General features: G+C 38.6%; 2 protein-coding genes across 3 annotated transcripts in view; one reads left to right on the top strand and one right to left on the bottom strand.

Annotated features, from left to right (window-relative positions):
* Positions 1 to 6,995: 6,995 nt before the first annotated feature.
* magt1 (magnesium transporter 1) lies at positions 6,996 to 14,583 on the bottom strand. Of its 2 annotated transcripts, XM_046850361.1 has the most exons (11): positions 14,430 to 14,583; positions 13,237 to 13,406; positions 12,561 to 12,678; positions 12,184 to 12,324; positions 11,144 to 11,284; positions 10,641 to 10,730; positions 10,488 to 10,551; positions 9,504 to 9,578; positions 9,252 to 9,342; positions 7,872 to 7,926; positions 6,996 to 7,581 (listed from the first exon to the last, which is right to left on the bottom strand). In XM_046850361.1, the coding sequence occupies exons 1-10, from the start codon at positions 14,508 to 14,510 to the stop codon at positions 7,911 to 7,913; spliced, it is 987 nt and encodes a 328-aa protein (XP_046706317.1). In that variant the 5' UTR covers positions 14,511 to 14,583; the 3' UTR covers positions 6,996 to 7,581; positions 7,872 to 7,910. The 2 variants fall into 2 exon arrangements, with proteins under 2 accessions (XP_046706317.1, XP_046706316.1); XM_046850360.1 differs by having other exon boundaries at positions 6,996 to 7,926.
* Positions 14,584 to 16,596: 2,013 nt separating this feature from the next.
* The window catches only part of thoc2 (THO complex 2), an 82,445-nt gene continuing 76,776 nt past the window's right edge, over positions 16,597 to 22,265 (top strand). The window contains exons 1-2 of the mRNA XM_046849794.1: positions 16,597 to 16,713; positions 21,123 to 21,178. Coding sequence (XP_046705750.1) covers positions 16,649 to 16,713; positions 21,123 to 21,178 — 121 coding nt within the window. The 5' untranslated portion in view covers positions 16,597 to 16,648. The remainder of the gene's footprint in view (positions 16,714 to 21,122; positions 21,179 to 22,265) is intronic.

Consider the following 22,265-nt stretch of genomic DNA (forward strand, 5'->3'; position numbering starts at 1 on the left):
TGAGCTCATGTTGCTGTCTAGTTTCTGGTTACATCCCCCCTCTCAAAACATGCTGGTATGTGGATTGGCTAAGAGAACATTTTTCCCTGGATAGACTGAGACGCATTAATGCATTTATTCACACCTACAGCAATTTGGAGTGCCAGTATGCTTCGAGGGTGGATTGTGAACACTGAAGAAATCTACATAGATGCCGAGACAACATGTAAAACCAGGATGCGGTACAGTTTCAACACTTCCCAGTGAGTCACTGGCCATCCAGGTTTAACTGATGTAAGTGTAAATAAATGGTACACAAATGGTCCATATATTCCAATGATGCCTCTAATGATTTTAAAAACCTTAAATCTGAGAATATATCAGAATATGTTTGAAAACAAAAACCCTCTCTGCCTTCAATACATTTCGGATTCAACACCACCACCCAAACCTTTATTACACTCCCAGTGTAACACATCAACACATCATTTTTAGATCATATCTCTGACTTAAATCAAGCCTACATTTCTATTTAATGGAAACTCAAGAAAGAGACACGGGGTGCCGTTTGACTGGGGTGGACAACGCTGAGTATTTAAGAACCTTGATGATGATTTGAATATTTGTGTTTTGTCTTGTCAGATCACTCACTGTTGAATCACAAAGGTAGGGTTGGGGTGTGGCAGGTGGTAAACAGCAGCCAATAAGCAGTTACTTACAATACACACATGCTGTATATGTGTAAGTAAACACAGCTAAGGGCTTGCCCAAGGGTCCAACAGCAGATTTATGACAGGATGCTAACTCTTTCCGGGCATTAGCATAAACCAAGTACAGGTTTTTGTTTTTTTCTGGAACATATGTTAAATATGATGACAGAATCACTATAATACATTTTGAATTGAATATATTTATACATGGGTCAACAAACGAAACAAACAGTCCCTTCGTGTAAAAAAATGGTTGTGGAAAAGCCAAAATAAGCTTTCAGTAATCTATAACCGAAAGATAACATTCACAAGTCAAGTATCGAGCTTACAATTACACCATTGTGAAAGTATTTAGCATGTGCAGCATGGTGGGCTGGTCAGCAATGTCTACTTTTTTCTTCTATATGACACAGTATCAGTTGCTGTATTCTATTTATCTTCATTATGTGTTTTTTGGTTTTACATCTTTTTACAAACAAATCACACTTGGACTTAAAGTGGACCTGAAAGAGAACAAGCAGCAAAAAAACCTTTTTTTTTTGGTTCTTTTTGTGTTTAGACTCAAAACGGGAAAATGTCTGGATGTTTTTACCATCGAAGAGCTCTTTAAAACTCTGACCCCCACTGAATTACGGGTTATGTCATTCAAAATGATTATTTTACATGATGCCTCCACTTGGCAGTTGATGAAAAAAATACTCTGGAGAAGCAAAAGCTGAACTAAAAAGAAATACCAGATGCATCTGGGAAAAAAGGAAAATATTGAGAAATAGGAATTTTGTTGCAGAGCCATCAAAATCAATTTTAGCTCCGTGCCATAGACCAACCTGTGACTTTCATCAAAGTGGTTGGCAAAGAAGAAATACAGGCAACTACATAAACTACTTTATTAGAAACACCTGTGGATGCACATCCATACAATTATCCCAGCAGCCAAACATGTAAGAGCAGCACAGTTTATAATTAATAATCATGCTGATACAGACCATAAAATGGGTGGAACTGTGATCTCAGGGAGTTTGACTGGTTGTTGATGCCAGCTGAAGATTGGAAAAAGAACAGGGCAATGTTTTTCTTCTCTTCATCTGTCCTGTATTTTCCCCATTATAGCGTCATATTCCTGTTTTTTTGGCTGAAAGGAGTGAAGGAGTTTGCTGTTCTAGACCATCCAATGGTCAGTGAGTGTATATTACAATAGTAAGTGAATGTACAGGAGCTTTTAGGATTGTGGTAGGAGTTGTACTATTATTAATAGTAGGATTAGTTGGTACTATTTGGCTTCATTGCATGTTTTATTATGTCCTACTGTTTTTGTCACTGGCCAGACACATCAACAAAAGCCATTGGACTTTTGCACTCTTTTCTTTTATCTTCAAGGTTACAGAGAACTTCAGTGAAGTACAAAGGACAGTAGGCCTCAAACTCATGAATCATAAACCTGATGTGAACCAGAAACACTTTGATTAAAATGTCAAGTCAGGTCAAGTCAAGTTTATTTCTATAGCGCTTTTCACAACGGACATTGTCTCAAAGCAGCTTTACAAAATGTAAGAGTTAAGGTTGACTTTGTGTATTTATCCCTGATGAACAGCCATGGTGACTGCGGCAAGGAAAAACTCCCTTAGATGTTATGAGAAAGAAACCTTAAGAGGAACCAGACTCAAAAGGGGAACCCATCCTCATTTGTGTGATATTAAGAGTGCTATTATAAATCTTAACAACAATACAAAACACCAGAGAGTGAGAACTAACATGAGCACAGGAATTTTAGATTGTGAGTAATGACCTTTCTACAGTCTTATACAGTGAGTTGACGTTTTGGAACCAGGAGCTGCTGAGCAACTCATAAAATAGATCATTTGAGATCATCATAGATCTAACACCAGCTTCTACATGCCAGAGCCTTTAAACACACAAAGAGATCCAATGTCCAAACTCTACATGAAGTGGAAACCAAGTGACGCTGGTACGTCTCTAGATGGTTCGGGATGTTTGTGGGGGTCGGCATCTACTTCTTTAAAGGTCCGTAATCTTCATGAGGTGGGACACGACTGGAGCTGGCGCAACCTCAGGATGCCCGTGGACCACAAAGTGACACAATAAACGATTTGAACTGAGACCAGTTGGTCTGAGTAGACTTTGCATGTAGACGATCTTAGAGGGGTCCAAGTTAGAAGCTCATTTATAGTGTTTACATAAGCTCAAAAGTGCTGAGTCATCAAACTGAGAGTACTTAAGAATGCTAGTAACTGTTTCAAGTGGATCAAATTCAAGCACCGATTAGATCTTTAAACAACAAATTAAATGTGGGTAAAGCATCAGATCCTGTAGTCAAGAGTTCACCTGCTATCTGGTGCATTTTGGTTTGAACCTCTAACTGGTTTTATGAACATAAGTTCAGTGTTCTTCAGTGGCCTTCCCAGTCACTGGATTTGAATCAAATGGAACTCCTTTGAGATGTGATACAATGGGAGATTTGCATTATGGAAGTGCTGCAGAGCAGAAACACCCCACTAGAGCTGCAGTTTTGGAGTTGCTCTGACCAAGTCGTCTAGACATCACAATTCGGCCCTCGTCAAACTCACTCAAATCCTTACACTTGCCCATTTTTCCTGCTTCTAACACATCAACTTTGAGGACAAAATGTTTACTTGCTACCTAATATATCCCACCCACTAACAGGTACCATGATGAAGATATAATCAGTGTTATTCACTTCAATGTCTTCAAGGTGTTTATGTTATAAAGTGTTAATATTATGGCTGGTAGGTGTACATGATGAATTGACTTGAGGTTGTTATGAAAGCAACAAAGGCCCTGTCTAGGATTAGTACAGTGTTTTTAATAATGTGTTAAGTGAGAGTTTGTAAGAGTTCTTGGAGATATATATTATAAATAACATTATAGTACATTAATAGAAACATTTGGGTTTAGACTCCATTTTTTTGGGCATCCAAATCATGCAAGTCAAGAAGAAGACCATGTAAACTTCATATCTGTTTATAGAAGCAAAACATGACATGTAGTAAAAGATGTAAGAATGAAATTTTGGCTAAACTGCTGGAAAAAAAAACCTATAGAAACGCCACATAAATTCTAATGGTTCCTAATAATGGTTTACTAAAATTACTATTAAAGCCTATAAGTAAATGGTTTCCATTACAGAGTGTGTCTGAGAACGTCATTAAATCGTTAATATCTGACTAAAGAAACCAGTGTAGAAACCTACTGGAATTGACATTTTATTGGTCTCTATTAATATCCAGTAGATCCCAGTATACCATGTACAGTATTCCATAGCCATATAACCTTCTACTTATTGTACCTTCACAACAGTGTCTACACATCTCATTACTGGTATAGACTTTATATTTATTCACTGTACATATGTTTACATACATACATATTTATCTGCATTTTTCAGTTTGCACAGTTGCTACTATTTGCACTTCTGGTAGATGCTAAACTGCATATCGTTGCTGTGTACCTGTACTATACAATGACAAAGTTTGATCCATCCATCCCATCCATCGATCCATCCATCGATCCATCCATCCATCCATCCATCCATCCATCCATTCCCATCCATCGATCCATCGATCCATCCATCCATCCATCCATCCATCCATCCATCCATCCATCCAATCCAATCCAATCCAATCCCATCCATCCATCCATCAATCCATCCAGGCAACAACTTCCCTGTTAAACATCAGTTTCCATTAAAACCATTATGAAATCTATGAGGGTTTCTATATGGTTTCTATTTGGTTTTCAACGAGGAGATTTAACCCTTGCCAGTAGGGCCTCTTGTGCTGTATTGTTCTTTCTTTACAAATGACTGGCAGGAATGAATGTTCTAATCAGCAGATACCTACAGTACAGCGGGAGATTATGTCATGCAGGAAACTAGCTGGCTGAGAACGCTACCATAAAAAGAGCTTTAAATCTCCACTGAAAATCCCCTACTGTCCTAAGGGGAGGTACTTCAAAACCATACATCTTCACAGGTTGCAGATCAGATCAAGGCTGCAGGTCTAAAGCATAAAAACGGCAGAACGCTGCTAAAACCTTTTTGTACATTCTCTGTCCATCACGTTTCTCCTGAACTAATAAAATACAATTACTTCAGCTCACAATCAACCAAAAAAAAAACCAACATCAAGATTCTAGCCATAGCCAACACTGGTCCACAGCGAGACGTTACATTAGTGTGGAGTCGCTCCCTTTTTGATGAGGCCACCATATTTTATTGTGAAATTGGGCTCTATATTTAGACATGTGGTTGGCATCTGTATCCCCTTTGGCTGCGTTAGGAACAATGAAGGCCTTTTGCAGGGAAACTCTCTCACACACACACACACACACACACACACACACACACACACACACACACACACTGCATGCTACTGTGAGTGCTGAGGCTGTTGCCTTATATGGTAGCGAAGGCAGCTACTGGTATGATTGGCCCGTTGACATCTCAGCATGGGATATTGGGATTCGCAGTGGCAAATAACCTCACCTGTTCCGGCATGTAAATGAAGTCGGGATGGAGGATGAGTTGAAGCTAATAATCCCAGACTTTGGAGCAATTATCATACAAATGTGTATGAAGAAAACAAACAAATCTCAATAAACTACCAAGATATATTTTTTGCTTGTGCAACAATATTGTTTAATCAGCCAAAAAGTGAATTAAGTCAATGTAAATATTTTTTAATTTTTAGGTTTTTATATTTATATTGAGATTATTTGTAAAAAAAAAAAAAAAATTATAATATATTTTTAAAGGATTCTGTTGCAAAACTATATATTACAAACCAGAACAGACAGTAGAATTAAAATAAAATGTATGAAAATAGTAAATGAACTAATTAGTTACACAAAACGAAGAGAAAACCTAATATAAATAATACAAATGCAAAATATAGATATAAATATTGAATAGGAAATCAGTTTTTACGTTTTAATTGATTTAAAAAGAAATGGGATACTGAGAAAACAATTGGAGAAAGGAAAAAAAGTCAGGAAAGAAAATACATGTTGAATAATGCACATGATAATACAATGATACAATTTTTTTTATTAAATTTGTATTAGAAGAAAAACATTAATGAAATAGGTTTGCAATGCACTTTTATTATACATGTCTTATATGCACATATGCTCATCTAATAGTAATTTGATTAATTTAAATTTTGTAACTTCAAGATGAAAAATAAATAAAAAGTAAGTTGTACATGGTGGGTATAGGAACAGATCAGATGAGGTCTGGTTTTAAAAGTTTTCAAAGCGAGCTCTGCCACCTAGAGGGCAGAATCAGCATAACATTGGGTAAAAAGGCGTAGGAGTGATTTCTACTGCACTATAAATCCCTACAATTTAATTATTTTCTTTTTTTTTTTTAACTTTCAGACTACTCTTAGCACCTTAAAGCTCTAATACGTTATGTTTATATTTTTGTGACTTAACCCCCCATCCCATAATTTGCATTTTTACAGTTCAGAAAAGCTGATTAGATACATTTCTGCCTTGTGATTACATTTTTCAGGCCAAAAAATTCTGAAACTGCATCCTCTGCTCACTTCCCCCTCACTTCTGCTGCTTAAGCAACTCACGAGGAACAACTTCAGCACAGGAAACAGGACAGGTTTGGGGCTTTCAAAAGATTTCCGTAGATAAAATCTGATACTTCGAAGCAAACATAAGAAGTCATCTACTTAAAGTGAGTATATAGACTTGGACTCGACGCAATTGTATAGATGTCTTTAAACGAGATAGATCTTTCTTCAGGAGACCCAAAGCTGGGTTAAAGTGGAAGATCTCCTGCTCTGAGTTGTGATCTCAACCTTCTTGAACACCTTTGGGATGAATTGGAAGGCTGACTGCACCCCAGGCCTTCTCAGTACCTGACTTTGCTAATATTCTTGTAGCTGAATGAGCACAAACCTCCACACTCCAAAATCTAGTGGAACATCTTCCCAGTTAAAAAAATGTACAAACAAAACTAATAGTGTAAACAGATTAAATTAAATTCTTATCAAAGCCAATCATGTACTTTTCTGTGTTTTTAAAAGGCACAGCCAACAGTAGGGTAAAATGTCTTGTTTTAGGGTACACCCTCTTCAGGTTAAAATCTAAATACAATATAGATAGGAACAATTAGAGCATTAAACAAACACACATCATTTATCCTTTTTCCTTCATAGAGTAAACTACTACTCAGGATCTTCCCTTTTTATACTTGCATCATCATCAGAGTTTATCATTCACATAACCTGAGATTAAGGACACAACACACAAAGCTGGAAATTAAGGCACTTTTAATGACACGTGGCATCACCTGAGGCATTACACAGAGCAGCACCTTGACTTTTAGCATATGTGTGAGTCGTTTCCTTGATGAACGGACCAGGGGCTGTGCTCCATTACTCTGTTACACGCTCTTGTCCACTTCCACTTGCAGGAACACCTGCTGTCATCAGCTTGTATGTTTCAGATTTGGGGGCTCGAGCCAACAGTGCTGTAGACTGACCGGTCAGCAAACTGATGAGACCGATACGCACGGCTCTGAGATAAATACTCTGTACAAATCACCATGGAAACAGTGCTGTTCTCGCATATTCGCAAGGTTGAAACACCTGCTCCTGGTTCGAGCATCTAGATTCTAATGCTATAAGGAAACTAACAACATGGAGTAAAACAATCACACACTGAGCCCACTCTGGAGAACGGCAGTTACTCTAACAGACTGCTTGGTTTTGGTTTTGGGACACTTCGAACACACACGAGTCAAGAGGTAGCGTGGAAAACGTTGTGCTCGTCCTCATGTGCGCTTCTAACCTGGAGTTTTCAGCTTCAGCATTAGAACTGCATAGCCAGTGAAGGTGATCTGCATTAACCAACAAAACGACACAACCATCACAAATCTACTGTCCAGGGTTTTCTCACACTTTTGCTAAAATAAAAATGTTTAAAACACAAATCAAAAAAATTCTTTTTACTTTAAATTAAAAAAACAAAAACAAAAACACAAAACGATATAAAGATATCAGATCATAAGGAAACTCGTCATTATTGTGAACCATTAAGGCATGTGTTGAACTGTAACTGCAAGGATTTGACGAAAAATAAGTTCTTTAAAAAAAAAAAAAAAAAAAAAAAGGGGGGGTTTCTTTCTACCATCCACTGGGGAGCTGGAATATTCTCCAGGTCTGTTCTTTAACTCATCAAGAAACTGTAAAAGACAGAAAAGCCATTCATATTAGCAAAAGAATAATTTCCTACTAACGTTTAACCGTTTTAAATCTTCATAAAAAAAAAAAAAAAAAAATACAAATCCTGAAATGTTTCTAAACGACCAAGAGCGACTTAAAATTCTCCTAAAATATCAACTTCACCATGATGTATGAATTTCCACATCCTCCGAAAAAAAGTCCAGACATATACAGTAAAAGTGTCATCAGTAAGAAGAGTTTGTTTTTTTATGCTTATGGTAAATTGTCATTATGTATATATAAACAAAACAAAACAAAAAAAGCTCCAGCTGGCAGTTTAAAGATCATGAATTTCTCTTCATGCCCGATTTAAGACCAGATGCTTAGGAAAATATGCTCATGTTCAGTTTACTGTTTACTTTATTAAAGACAAACAAACAAAATCCTGTACACTAGTGCAACTATAAGTAGCCGATCGTGCGGTGCAGTGCGTGACATGGTGCAGATACAAATTTCGGAGCTTCGGTTAATATTCGCATCGAACATCACAAAGGGTTGCTTCAATCTCTCAAATAATTACTCTATGCAACACTGCTAAACCGAAAAGCCTCTCAGGACACAAAGCATGTTACACCCTAATGTGGGTGAGCTACAATAGCACACATTGGGTTTCCTTGCACAATCTTACATTGTAATCATTGTTACTGTTTCTGGTTTGTTAAACCTCATTACATTTGTATGTAATGCACATCTAAATATATTTGCATGTTTTTTTAATACCACTTTATCATTATTTCATATATTTTCTCAGATCTTCTCCTATTTCCTAATTTGTCATATTTCACAACTGAAGTACAACAAAACTGACCACAGGACCAGGATCGGGAACCATTCTTACAATCTTCATCTGCCAGGTTTCAACAAGAACTGTGAAATCTATAGAACTACAGAAACTCCATAGTGTCTTCTCAATGACAACCACTCAGATCTGCAGGTTATAACACTCTAATCAGCCTGTATCTGAATGAGTTTCTGCATTATAACACAGTCCCGTGATTGGTTAACTGCAGAACTGCATGGGGCTCACGGCTGTCAGTTAGTGTTTCAATTGTCTGTACTGAATATTACGCTTTAGAGATAATGCTTTGATATGACAGCTGATAATGTTTAAAAATCCTGCCTGTGAGGTGGCAACATTCTATGTACCTAATATACTAAGAGACATGTGATGTACGTCATATCCAGATAATGCAACATTTTACTATTCTGCAGTATAAAATAAAGACAGGTATGAAGATTGAAGCTTTGACTTTAACAGGACTATAGTGAATGTACAGAATTGTACCTGTAAGGATATCCGTGGTATTTGGCCTTGAAAATGGACAAAAGCCAGCTGAAGAATAGGATCACAAGCCCGATTCCAGCCACACACATGACTAAATATGGGAGAAATGGGAATGGATTAGTGCTAATCTGCTACTGTGGCCAAATAGTGGCACTTTGTATAACGCTACCTGATACATATGTTTATTGCTTGCCAATAAGCAATTTACAAACACTTTACATTCTAAATACAAACATGATATAAGTGACATACTTTTCCTCTTTCCGATGTCCATGTCAGAAGTCGCCGCTTCGTGTAGAAGCACCATTCCAAAAGTAATGGCTGCGTCTGAACCGGGAGGTTAAGGTGTGTCTGAGAAGGTCAGATTTACTGTGACATGATATATATATATATATATATATATATATATATATATATATATATATAGGTTATATATGGATATATAAGGTTTCAAGACTAGTTTTGTAACATGCCAACAAATTCACGCACAGTCATAGGGAGCACCGACCTTCATAGGTCAGTGTGACAAAAGACATCTTCCTCCTGTGGGAGCTGTGCAACTGGTGCTATTATGACCACTTGATTTACCATGTGTGCTATTCCTACCACGTGCACGCCCTGTCACTCACCGGAAACAACATGATATCAATTCCGCTCCCACCCGCTCGCACTCATCAGATTTCCCCAAAGATGAAAATTCCACTCAAAGTAGATACCACTTGATGTGTGTGTGTGTGTGTGTGTGTGATATATATATATATATATTAAGTATTAAACTCAACATAGAGCATGAAGACAAAATATTCTTGTAAATGTTTTAAGAAGTAATTATGGTGATTTAAATTACACGTTAATTGCCGGATGTGCGCATCACGGCGGGTTTTTAGTGCTTGATTTGAAACATGGCTTATCAGTAAAAGAAATGTTTAGTGATTTAAAATAATGTTTCGGTGGAGTTTTTTTTCATATATCCGAGTAAACAAAGGATGTCGTGAATAAAAGTTGTGTTAAAAGTTTTGAATTTCGCATCATGTTTATTTAGTTTCGAATAAAAATGGTGAAACTAATGCACGCTACATTATTTGTTTGTTAATAAAGTAAGTGCCGCTAAAATGAATTTTGCCCTAACTCGTTAATTTTTTGTTCATAATCACCAATCCCTGGCTGTGGTATAAGAGTAATAAAGCAGGCGTGACCAGAGCTATTTAAGGATTGCGATCTTAATATAATGGATACTGAACAGAAGAACGATGTGTGTCTCAGCCACAAATTGAGCTTGACTGCTGCCATGGATGTAGCTCTGAAACATACAAAAAAAAAAAAAAAACATTAAAAATGACAAAAATTAAAATGCCTCTGGCCAAAATGCTGACATTGTGCGGAACTCACCACTTGACCCGTGCTGGGATTTTTGTGAGCGTATGGAGGTCCTCGAATGTGGTTCCACATCTGGCCAGATGTCATGATTAAAACAAAACACTGAGGAGCAAAAGAGAATATTTGATTGGCTAAATTATTATAAAAACAAAACAAAACTGTGGAAGAATTTATCTAATTATTAGATTTTTAATTGCCTTGCTTGAAAACTGTTGTAAATAATTAGTTCAGGCTGTAGGGTTTATAAAAGGGGCTAATATATATTAGCACAGGGACATCTAAGATATAGCTCTTCACAAGAATTTTAATATGATGAACCTTTAAATTAAGTGTTTGTGGAAGGAATCTTTACTGTTTGAACGTGTGTAGCGTTTCCTTATACGCCAAAACTTTTAGTACTTATTACAATAAACTACAGTAAACATATCAATTGCTATAGCATGCAGCCAATCAACAACTCAACCAGGCTGATGCAGAAAAAACACGGTGTTACGTAGTTTACGCAGAGTACTGACCAGTGCAGAGAAAGCCCAGACGTTTTTGTTGCACAGAAACTCGAGATTATTGCGCCGCACATACGCCAGACTCCCAATGAGGGCCAGGAGCAAGCCAAGCATCAGTGGCCCAGCATAGTTTGGCGGTCGAATCACCCTGATCTGGCAGGATATACAAGCACAAACAAAAACAAGGTCCATTACAAATAAAAGCTTTTCCAATGTATATGCATTAAATACAATCGGTCAGATTTTTCACTTAAACATTTTAAAAAGCTTTTTTTTTTTTCCCCTAGCAAAAAAAAAATAAATAAATAAATAAATAAGCAAAATGATTGACACTGTCATTCTTGAAAAACTTGGAAATTAGTAATGGCCTCTGTGCCTGCTAGTCCCAGTTCAGTAGGTATGGTTTGTGTGCCTGCCAGTCCCAGTGATGTGGGTATGGTTTGTGTGCCTGCCTGTCCCAGTGATGTGGGTATGGTTTGTGTGCCTGCCAGTCCCAGTGAAGTGGGTATGGTTTGTGTGCCTACCAGTCCCAGTGAAGTGGGTATGGTTTGTGTGCCTGCCAGTCCCAGTTATGTGGGTATGGTTTGTATGCCTACCAGTCCCAGTGAAGTGGGTATGGTTTCTGTGCCTGCCAGTCGCAGTAAAGTGGGATTGTTTTTGTGCCTGCCAGTCCCAGTGACGTGGGTATGGTTTGTGTGCCTGCCAGTCCCAGTGAAGTGAGTGTTACTTCTGTCCCTGTCAGTCCCAGTGAAGTTTTGCTAAAGGAGGCCTGCCATATAACACTTTTGACATCAAATTTTAAATGTTTCTGCAATACTTACACGTTGAAAACAAATCGTTTAAATGATGCCGTAAACAGTCGGCTGTAAATTATTTTGTCTTCAAAGTAGTAGATATTATATTATATTAACTTTAGTAGATATCAATATTGTTAAACATTACAAATTAATTTGAACCACAAACCTCTGCTGGTTCACATGCAATATTTTATTATACATGTAAATGAATAGATTTCTCAAAACACTTGGCAACATTTGTGATTTTCAACTTACATGAACCTCGGTTCTGTCGGCAACCCAGCGAGCAAGTTGTTCAGCCCCAAAGCCTCGAACCTGCAGCTCGTAGGTGTCTGCACGCTTTGGCTTTCCTTTTGGTGGGAAGATGATGAATGTGGGAGCCGAGTTCATGTTAAGCTGGAAAAAGAGTTTGGTGTAAAACTAAAACTGCAAACGGCTCACTGACCACTTCCATCTATTTTATGTACATTACTTATTCAGTGAATAGAAACGTGCACTCATGTGGCTTCTCTTTTCATTAATAACACACATTTGACACAGAAAAAAACAGAAATGTACACATTTTACTGATTATACTGAGAGTAGAATCAGAGTGAAATAAAAATATATATATATATAAAAAACTGGGGTACCATTTGAAACACGTCTGAACCTTCATCAAAATCCACCATTGCAAAGAAAATCTTGTTGGTAAATGCGCTGGAGTAACGCCAGGAATTTGCAAGGATTTGGTATTCCTCATCAGCCTGCCTGTATACACGAACGAAGAAGAGAAATGCATGAGCTAATTTCAACTGCAGAAACAACAGCAATAATAATAATAATAGTCTTCACACTTGCAACAGTGTCTCTGTATACTGTACTTTGAGAGATTCTTTTCCTGATCACAACAGTTTCTCTGTACGTTTGTGAATAATTTGTCCGTGTGCGTGCGCACGTGTGCGGCACAGTCGTTATTACTTTATTTTAGACAATAAAATGTCTGTCTGTATAGATCGGGATCATTATTGTAACCTGCTGCGACGCTCATCATATGCGAGTATGAATCCCACAAAGCCCCGAACTCAAGCCCACACAAGTGCTGATGTAGGAACTGGAAGCTGGTGCCTAAAAAGGTGGATTTCTGATTGTGAGGTCATGAGTTCAAATCCCAGTAGAAACAGGCTGGGCCACATTTGCACAGGACCGATAACCTGCAACTACTCAGATGTCTAAATAGATAAAAAAATAGCAATTTGCTTGGATCGGTGTTTCTGCCAAAGTGGCATAAATGCAAGGCATCGACTTCCTGATCGTGTGTCTGCTCACCTGCACACTCCGCACTGCCTCTGAGGCTGCAGCGCCGTGAACATGATGATGACGGAGTAGTTGCGTGGAGGCGCTCGGACAAATCTCCTGAACTTCTCTCCGTTCATCCGAATCACAGCTCTCTTTGAGGCCCAGTCCATCATCTGGCCGACCTTCTCAGAGAGCATCGTCTGGGAACAAAATCGGCAGCAACCCACGCATTACTAACCCCCTCGTATTATCATTCATTTGCAATCGAAATCAAAAGCATTCAAGGCGTAAAAAACGACAAACCCACACATTATTACAGGAGGATGACGATGATCTTGATGGTGATGAGGGAGCTTTGTGATCACCAAAAAACTGCAGTTATTTCATACTGTATTTCCAACATAGTGACATTTTCTTGTTTACTCTTTACTCTTTCCATCAACAAAACACCTCATTTGTTTAGCTTTACTTCCTGCCCTGCTCCAGGAAGTAAAGCCTTTTTTTTAAGTTGCAAGTCTTTTTTTTTTAATACATAAATAAATCAACACAAATTACAATCCTCTACCTCATGTTGCCTCTTTTTCACTGTTATAATCATTTTTACCATTTAATACCCTTCTGTGTTAATCTTCACATTCGCTCCTTATACAGTAATTATTGTAACATATATTGCACCCATAATATATTTATTGTATATTAGTATATTTATATACATTTATATACATTGCTATTTACACTTCCGGTTCGATGCTAACAGCATTTCATTGGCCCTGTATTTGTACACTACACAATGACAAAGTTTAATGTAGTTGAATATTTTTAATGAATAGCTGCTAATAGATATAGTATTTATCATATATTAGCAGTTATTCGTGTATATGTATAATGTCATTTAATAGCTTGTAAATAAGTGACTAAAGATGTTCAACTTCCTGGTTATTTTTTTTTTTTTTTTTTGCATACCAGCTAATTCATCGCTGCAAACTGCGGCTCAGCCCAAACAACTCCCTGCTGACTTCCTAGTGCACTACATAGTGCACATCAATAACCGCCCTGCCCGCTGTCACTCATCCACTACATAGTGAGTAAGAGTGGTGTTTTGGATGCGGCTCTGCTAGCAGACACAGCTCCAGCAGGCTAAGCGGATTACACTGACAGCACGGGAGCGTTCCAACAATCCCGTGAACACAGACACAAGCACACACACAGACGCACACACACACCTCTTTTTTCTTCTGTCCATGAGACGGAGTCCCGTACAAACACAGGAAGAGCGCGAGCGCGACTAAGAGTTTCCGCCACATTTCCGAAGCTGCCACGGAGAAGCGCGAGCGCACTGCAACCCCTCTACTGTGCTGCCGCTTTCCTATTGGACAGACCGCGCACGAGCCGCCACCTGTCAAAATAAAAGCTCCAACCTCTCTCATTAATATGTAATTGTTTATATTTAATGCATCCACCATCCACAGATCAGTTCCTCACTGATCATATTAATGTCTGTATTGCATATTTACATAGATAGATAGATAGATAGATAGATAGATAGATAGATAGATAGATAGATAGATAGATAGATATGAAGCACAAAGTAGGTCCCTTCTTTACCAAACACCAAGTAACTGAATTAGGATACAATTATGAGTCATTCGCAAACTGTTCAACAATAAACTGTTGGTTACTTTAAAACTAATCTTCATCTGGGAAATCACAGGGTTTATGTATGTAAATATTTGATCTGTTAACTGGTTGCATATGTCAGATTTATTGTGTGCCATAGAAAAGCTGTTTCAATCAAACAATGTTTACTTAACCGAGTCACCTGAAATCAACTGAGTGTAATAAAGTCAGAATTGCCAAAAAAAGAGTTGGAATTAGTTTTTTTAATGTGGCAGAAATGGGATTCTATAGTGTTTTATGTGTTAAGAGTGCTCCAGAGTTTAGCGGGTGGTGCGTCAGTAATAAAGGTCCATGGGGAAACACAGTGCACAGTGCGGAGTTAAATAGACTAAAGGAAGCATCGAGGCGATGTATTTTTTATTTGAATTACTCGAAGAATCGTTTCAGCCCTAGACACTATCAATAGTGAGCAACAAAATTCTAAGAAATGCAGCCGCAAACTTGCAAGGAACCTTCACTATACTGCAGACAGTCATTATTGTACCACTCTCCAGTCCTGGAAACAACTCGCTTCCTGCTACAGCCAAATATTTCAGATTTTGTCTCATCAGTCCATAGCACATAGTGCCATTTTCTACACCACAGTTCCTATGTATTCATGCGTAGTTGAGTCACTTAGCCTTGTTTTAGCCTTGATATGGCTTTTTGGCTGCTATTCTTCCATGAAGAACCCTTCTGGCCAGATGGTTATACCTAGATCCAACTGACTTCCGCAATTGTTTTGCTGTTGGCACTGCTACACATTTTTCCGATGTTGCAGGGAGAAAGCATGATGTTTCTTTTATCTTATACATGAAATAGTGCACACCCTTCACTCACAAGTGTTTGTTTTATCACACTGTTCACTCTGTGATTGTTGAGTAAATCATCAGAGGAAATCAGCCTTTTCTGAAATACTAAAACTGGAATCAACAACTATGCCACAGTTAAAGAGTGACAGAGATCACACTTTTACTTCATTCTGCTGTCTGAACATGACTTGACGTGCTCTTGCCCTGTATCTCTATGATTGTATGTCTTGTACTGTTGCCACAGGAAAAGCTGATTAGATAACTGCATGAATGAGCAGGTGTACGTGTACTCTGTAGAAAAGCAGATGATAAATGTACTTTATCAGAGTTAAACAGTCATTTGTTCAAGAGCCTCTCTTTATTCCTCTCTCTTTTGCAGGTAAAATAAAATCCTCCACGTCGGTAAGACATAGAGGACTGTTACGAAGCCATGACACTGGAGACTCCTTCCCTAAAAATAACTGTTGCATCATTGATGAGGGTTTATTTTTGTTTAAAACTGCATGTGATAGATGTCATAGATTTGTTTTGTTTTTGTCCAGATTTAGAATCAGCGTTATTGACCAAGTATTCCCGAGCATAAAAGGGAATCGTTTCTGGTTTACTTTCAGGCGAAGGCAAATGTTAGACAGATGTTGGACTACATCTGTATACACGTGTTCACCAAAACTAGGAGAAAAGCCCTGAAAGAAAAGCTTGGCCCATTTAAGAAATCAGATCTCACAAGTGCAAAGTAACACAAAACATTTGACCTGACATTCTCCACCCTGATTGGCTGTTCTTTTTTTTTTAAACCGTCACTCATACATTTCAACCAATCAGAAACAATGTACTTCTTGCGACTTTGAACCGTGAGCCAATCGTAAAGCGGGATAAGACCCGTGTGAGGAAAACAGGCCGGAAAAGGTAACGCCCCTTGACCCGCAGTGTTGTACGGAACATCCGGGGAACAGTGTGGTGGTGTAGTGGGGAAGATGGCGGCGCTGATCCTCCCTACTGATTGGATCAAAAACTGGGAAAAATCCGGCAAGAATGAGTTGTGAGTCGATTTTTTTTCTTAGCGAGATAGAAACGCTCTCCGATATGTGACTGATTGAACAGTTGAAAGATGGCGGCGCAGGGTTTTTTTTATCTTTAACACATCCTGGTCCTTCATTGTCATGTTCACCGCATCCACTCGCGCTAAGCATTTAGCCTCGCTAGCAGGATGCAACGCGCTCCCTGGATGCACGGTAGACAGGTTTCCAGAATCGGATGCTGAAATATGAGCAAATCCCCCTGATCCCTGAACACTGTCATTCTTTACTTTCAGTTTTTTTACTTTCACCTGAAAACTGAGAAGATCAACAATATACAGCGCCGTTCCTGTGACTGCCCCCCCTCAAGCTAGCATCACTAACTAGCACCTAATAATCACAAGCTCGGTCCAGGCTCACGACCAGTTCTTAGTTATATCATACACTGGAATTAAACCTTACTATAAATCCATCTTTATGCGAATAACAAACGAGATATACATTTTTATTGAAACAGATTTTACAGCAGTTTGAATCCCAGAAGCATTGCGTTCATGGCCATGTTGTGCCTCACGCTGCTAAGACCCGCTCTTTCACATTGTTTCAGGGTGAACCACGAAATGCTATTATATAACTTTAAACAAAAACAATAATACGGTTATATACGATGTGTATATATTTGTTGGTATATTGTATATACTGTGTTTATATGCAGTGTTAATGGGGTTATAGAGGGGCTAGTAAGCGCGCGCACACGGATACACGGAGTCCGGTTGCTTCTACTACCTGCAAATACTCTGAAGAAGTGTATATTTATATTATGGCTGTCAATCGATTAAAATGTTTAATCGCATTAATGTCATGAGTTAACTCGTGATTAACCGCAACTCAATCGCACATTTATTTATCTGTTCTATACTTTTCACGCTTTTAATACTCTAATCAACACGGACAAATATCAATGCTTTATGCACATATATGTTTATTATTTGTAAAATCACACTCAACATAGAGCATGGAGCCAAAATAATCTTGTAAACGTTTTCAAGTAATTGTGGTGGTTTAAATTGCGTGAATCATTGACACCAAACGGATCTTTTGCTATGTTTCCACACGGACGGTTTTAATTGCTGGATGTGCGCATCATGGCGGATTTTGGTGCTTGATTTTGAGACTTGGGCGCATCAGTAAAACAAAAGTTTAGTGATTCAAAAGATACTTTTTTTTCTATCTGAGTAAAGAAAGGTTGTGAATAAATGTGTGTTGCATTGAAGGTTTTAATTTCACCTTATATTTGTTTTAAATAAAAGCGCTAATAAAATAAGTGCGGTTAAAACGGATTTGCATTAATTTTGACAGCCTGTATATATATACACATACACACACACACACACACACACACGCACATCAACTAGTTATACTGTATCCTCTCTCCCCTTACCGTTATTATTCTGTTTACATTCACTTTTACAAAGTTTTTTTACAAGTTGGATTTAGCATCCAAATAACCGAATAGCTTTTCCGAGTTGAACAGTTTTTGTTGAACAGGATGCTCAATAATAATAATACAAAAATAAAATAAATATAATCCAATAAATATGCAATGCAAGACATTACTTATTTAGGAGAAGAATGTCAGTGCTAGTGCTGCTGGGGTTACATGGTTTTTGCAGTATCAAGAGTCTGCTCTGTTTTTAATATATAAAACACACACAAACAGGTTTATCAGGGTTCACGTGGATGTGGGAAGTCTATTATGGTGGACTGAAACAAGTCAGGTTGGTGTGATTGTGAAGTTTCATGTTCAGTCAGGGGAATGAGACAGGACTAGCATACTAGTGCATATACGTGTGTGTGTGTGTGTGTGTGTGTGTGTGTGTGTGTGTGTGTGTTTTTATTTATATAATGTGCCTGACAAACATTTGGAAACACGTATTCTTATTGTTTCATGTTCCTTCTGTTTTTATGCAACAAATATTATATAAGTATTCTTTTTTCGTCCCTTGAGATAAAGTGTGTCTGAAGGATCTGTAATTTATGGAGAAATCATGATAGACGTGTAGGTTCACTAAATTCGTGAAAGGAAAAATGTAAACATGGCTACCAGTCCATTCTTCAAGATAGCGTTATTTTAAAAGCAAAGAGTTTGCCTGGTGTTCTCTATCATGGAATGGCCTGCCCAGTCACCACACCTGAATCTTGTTGAACTGCTCTGGGATGAACTGGATCGCAAGGTCAGAAAGTAATCTTTTAACTAGTGAGGAACTGCAAAGTGTTTCAGCTGAATGTTTGGAGAAATGAACATTCCAGGTGCCAAGACTGTTTAAAGCTGTTCTTCATGTGCAGGGAGATGATTAAAGGGTTTTAAATATTTATATTAAAGAGAAAATCGATGGAGTAAATTCACTTTACTTCTTGCACATCCTTGTCCACTAACCTAAGGATTATATTTATATTTATGTGATTATATATGAGAGGCTCTGTAATAATTTAGGCTATATGCATGTTCTCATGCTATATAAAAGAAAGCTGTCACACTAGCACTTTACCTAGAAGGCCTTCAAGACTTTCAGATGGCAATGTAAACATTTAAAATCTGTTTGTATATGCAGCAACACTGTGATCCAGGCAGCTTTTTTTTAAATATTATTTTTTAAACAGTATTGTAAAGAATGGGTATAGAATCTGAAGGGGCCATTCCATGATTTATTGATCTTTCTTCAGTCATTTGTTTTTATCTTTGTCTCACTGAACTTGGGGTTCTGGTATCCACCATTCACAAGCTTTGAATGGAAGTCCATGTAGTGTGACTTAACACTACATGCACTACATTTGAATCCAGCCTGCTGTGCATGTTGTGCTTGAGCATTAGTAGGTCACATGACCATGACATACATGTAGGTTTGTACCAGTGCTTAGAGTTTAGTAGCTTTCATAAGCCCCCCCCCAGAAGTATTCCTTCTTTGAACACCATTGTATGTATTTTATTGGACTGAAACCCGAGTTCTAAACTCAGAGTTTGGGTATAACTTGGTTTTGGTGAGATGACAGGAGCAAATGTGTCTTTTTTTACTTTATGATAAAATTTTAGTCCAGTCTGGAAAGAGCCTAAGAACCAGTTTTTAAACATGACATTTCCCTAAAATGCCAGGATTTAGCATTATGTTATCAGCGGAAAGAGAGAATAAGTGTGAGGAAAAGCATCGCTAAAGCCCATCTCCCAGAATTCAAACTAACCATGACCGTGAAAAGGAATGGCATACATCAATCAACAGTCATTTCCTAAAGTTGATGTGTTGGAAGCAGGAGAAAGCCAGGACCCAAGCGATATTGACAAGGGCGAAATTGCGGTGGCTGGACGCTTGGGTAAAGGGGGCAGGACTTGTGGGGTGTTTTCTCTGTATGCAGTGGTCTGCACCATTTAGAGGTGGTCCAGTGTAGGACTGGTGAAACTTTGACTGGGTGCACAAGGCAAGTGGGAGTGATGGCTGATTTCTCCGTTGAGCTACTGTGGAACAAATTGTTGCAGAAGGTATTGCTGGCTGTGATAGAAAGGTGCCAGAACACACAGTGCATCACAATGCTGTGTATAGTAGCTGCTAAGTGGTCAAAGTACACAGGCTAACTCTTGTCCATTGCAGAAAGCATCCGCAAAAGACTATTGGAAAAAGGTGGGCTGGTCTGACAATTTCAGGGTGTGTGCTTGTGGACAGCTGGGCGTGTATGCATTGTTTACTTTGGAAATGGAGGCTCCAGAGTGCACTATGGGAAGAAGGTGAACCGGTTGAGGCAGTGTGATGATTTGGGCATTGTTTTGCTGCGGAACCTTGGGCGCTGACATTCATGTGAATGTCACTTCGACACCTGCCACCCACCTACACAGTGTTGCAGACCAAGTACAAGCTTTCAGCAGGATAATATGCCCTGACACACACAACTGTTCAGGAATGAATTGAGGTACATGACAGAGTTCAAGATGTTGCCTCCGGAATCTTAGTCTTGTCCAGCATCTTTGAGAAGTTCTGGACGTTTAAGTCAATGGAGACTTGCAGGACTGCTGTTAGTGCCTAGGTGTTGGAGACCACAGCACACCTTTTACAGGTTTTGTGCAGTCCAGGCCCCAGTGGGTCAGAGCTTTGCGTAGCAGCTTATGTTGTGTAATACAGTGATCTGTTTCAGCACATTAATGCAGACACAAGTAAATGAACAGTATATGACTTGCAGTGGTTCATGTTGCACCTGCTATGTTTCCAGTATCGTTGCATTTCAACATATTTCTAGCCACTAATTCACTGTGCAGCCGGGAATAAAAAATCTCCACGAGAAGTGCTTGTCCTGTACACCCACTTTGCGTCTAGTCCTGTGTGTGTATATAAAGCAGAACCTGCATCGACGTACCAACATTGCTCTATTTTTTTTCTTTCTCTCATAGCCTGCAGCTGTGCCGGGACCTGGTGGGCAAATCTGATGACGAATTGCTCCTTAAAGGTGAGTCGAAATGTCTTCTGGGGTATAAAGGATTGTTTTTCGGGGTTGACTCCCCGTCGCCCGATTGTTCGAGAACGCAGCTCTGCACACGCTCATGTAACCGAACGCGTTCTGGCATGTTCTTTCACAACTTCTTGTGGATGCTCTAAGAAGCCTTTTATCTATGGATATGTCGTAGATGATCGTAATGAAAAGTTTCTAACAGCATAACAGTGACACAATACATGAAGCACCTTGGGTTCATCGGAGTCAGAAAGAATTCTGAGCAAACTCTGCCCGGATATTTTATATTGTTCTTCCCTTTGAAGTGTAGACAGGATTTAGCTTTTAAACGTAAATTGAATGTAGGAAATGAGTAGAGGAACACATGGCTGGGTGATCGAGCCGGAAGCCTCCCAGCAGGTTGGGTTAGGTTATTGTTTATACCAGTTTTTAATGGCGGTCGTATCATTTTATTTTGTTGTATTTATCCGCCACACCTTAAAGGCCGGTCTGTGAAAGTATTGTCTGACATTAATCTGGACCACTGGTTTAAATGATAATCATGGTCTCGGACACCTTTTGGTTAGAGATGGTCCTTGATGGCTTGCTGCCTCTCCCAGACTGATTAAGTGAAAACTATGATTAAGATTTATACAACTTAAATTCCATCAAACTTCATGACTACTTTTGTGAAATTGAAGCCGTTTGTGGATGAGCTCATTTTGATATAACGTGGGGTGGAATCTGGGTTGAGGCAGACCGTAATTTCTTACACATGAGACGGATTTTTCTTTTGGTTCATCGACTCGCGCTTGCACCTCCACCAACAGGTTATTTAAATAGCTTTCACATGGATTGATGTAAGTGGACCAGACCTACAGAACCAGCTGAGGATGCTTTAGGATGCGTTGTCATTTATGTTCTTTTGCATTCGAAGTTTTGTTGCGTTCGCGTGAAAATTTTCCACAAAATATATGATTCTCGATATGACGGGTTCTCTGGATTTGATTTAATATGATGCGTTTCTTTTCTGGAACATGAAGCACTCGCTTGACGTATGAGAAACGTCAAACACCGTATCCTAAGCGAAAACCTGTCAGTAACT

This window comes from Silurus meridionalis, chromosome 5 (genome assembly GCF_014805685.1).
Source record: "Silurus meridionalis isolate SWU-2019-XX chromosome 5, ASM1480568v1, whole genome shotgun sequence".
Lineage (NCBI taxonomy): Eukaryota > Metazoa > Chordata > Actinopteri > Siluriformes > Siluridae > Silurus > Silurus meridionalis.

What these genes read in the sequence shown, in the direction of transcription:
- magt1 (XM_046850361.1), bottom strand. Translation starts at nt 14,510, where the DNA reads ATGTGGCGGAAACTCTTAGTCGCGCTCGCGCTCTTCCTGTGTTTGTAC. An exon ending in AGGCAGTGCGGAGTGTGCAG is followed by an intron (nt 12,679 to 13,236) that starts GTGAGCAGACAC and finishes TCGTGTATACAG; the next exon opens with GCAGGCTGATGAGGAATACC. An exon ending in ATCCCAGCACGGGTCAAGTG is followed by an intron (nt 10,552 to 10,640) that starts GTGAGTTCCGCA and finishes TGTATGTTTCAG; the next exon opens with AGCTACATCCATGGCAGCAG.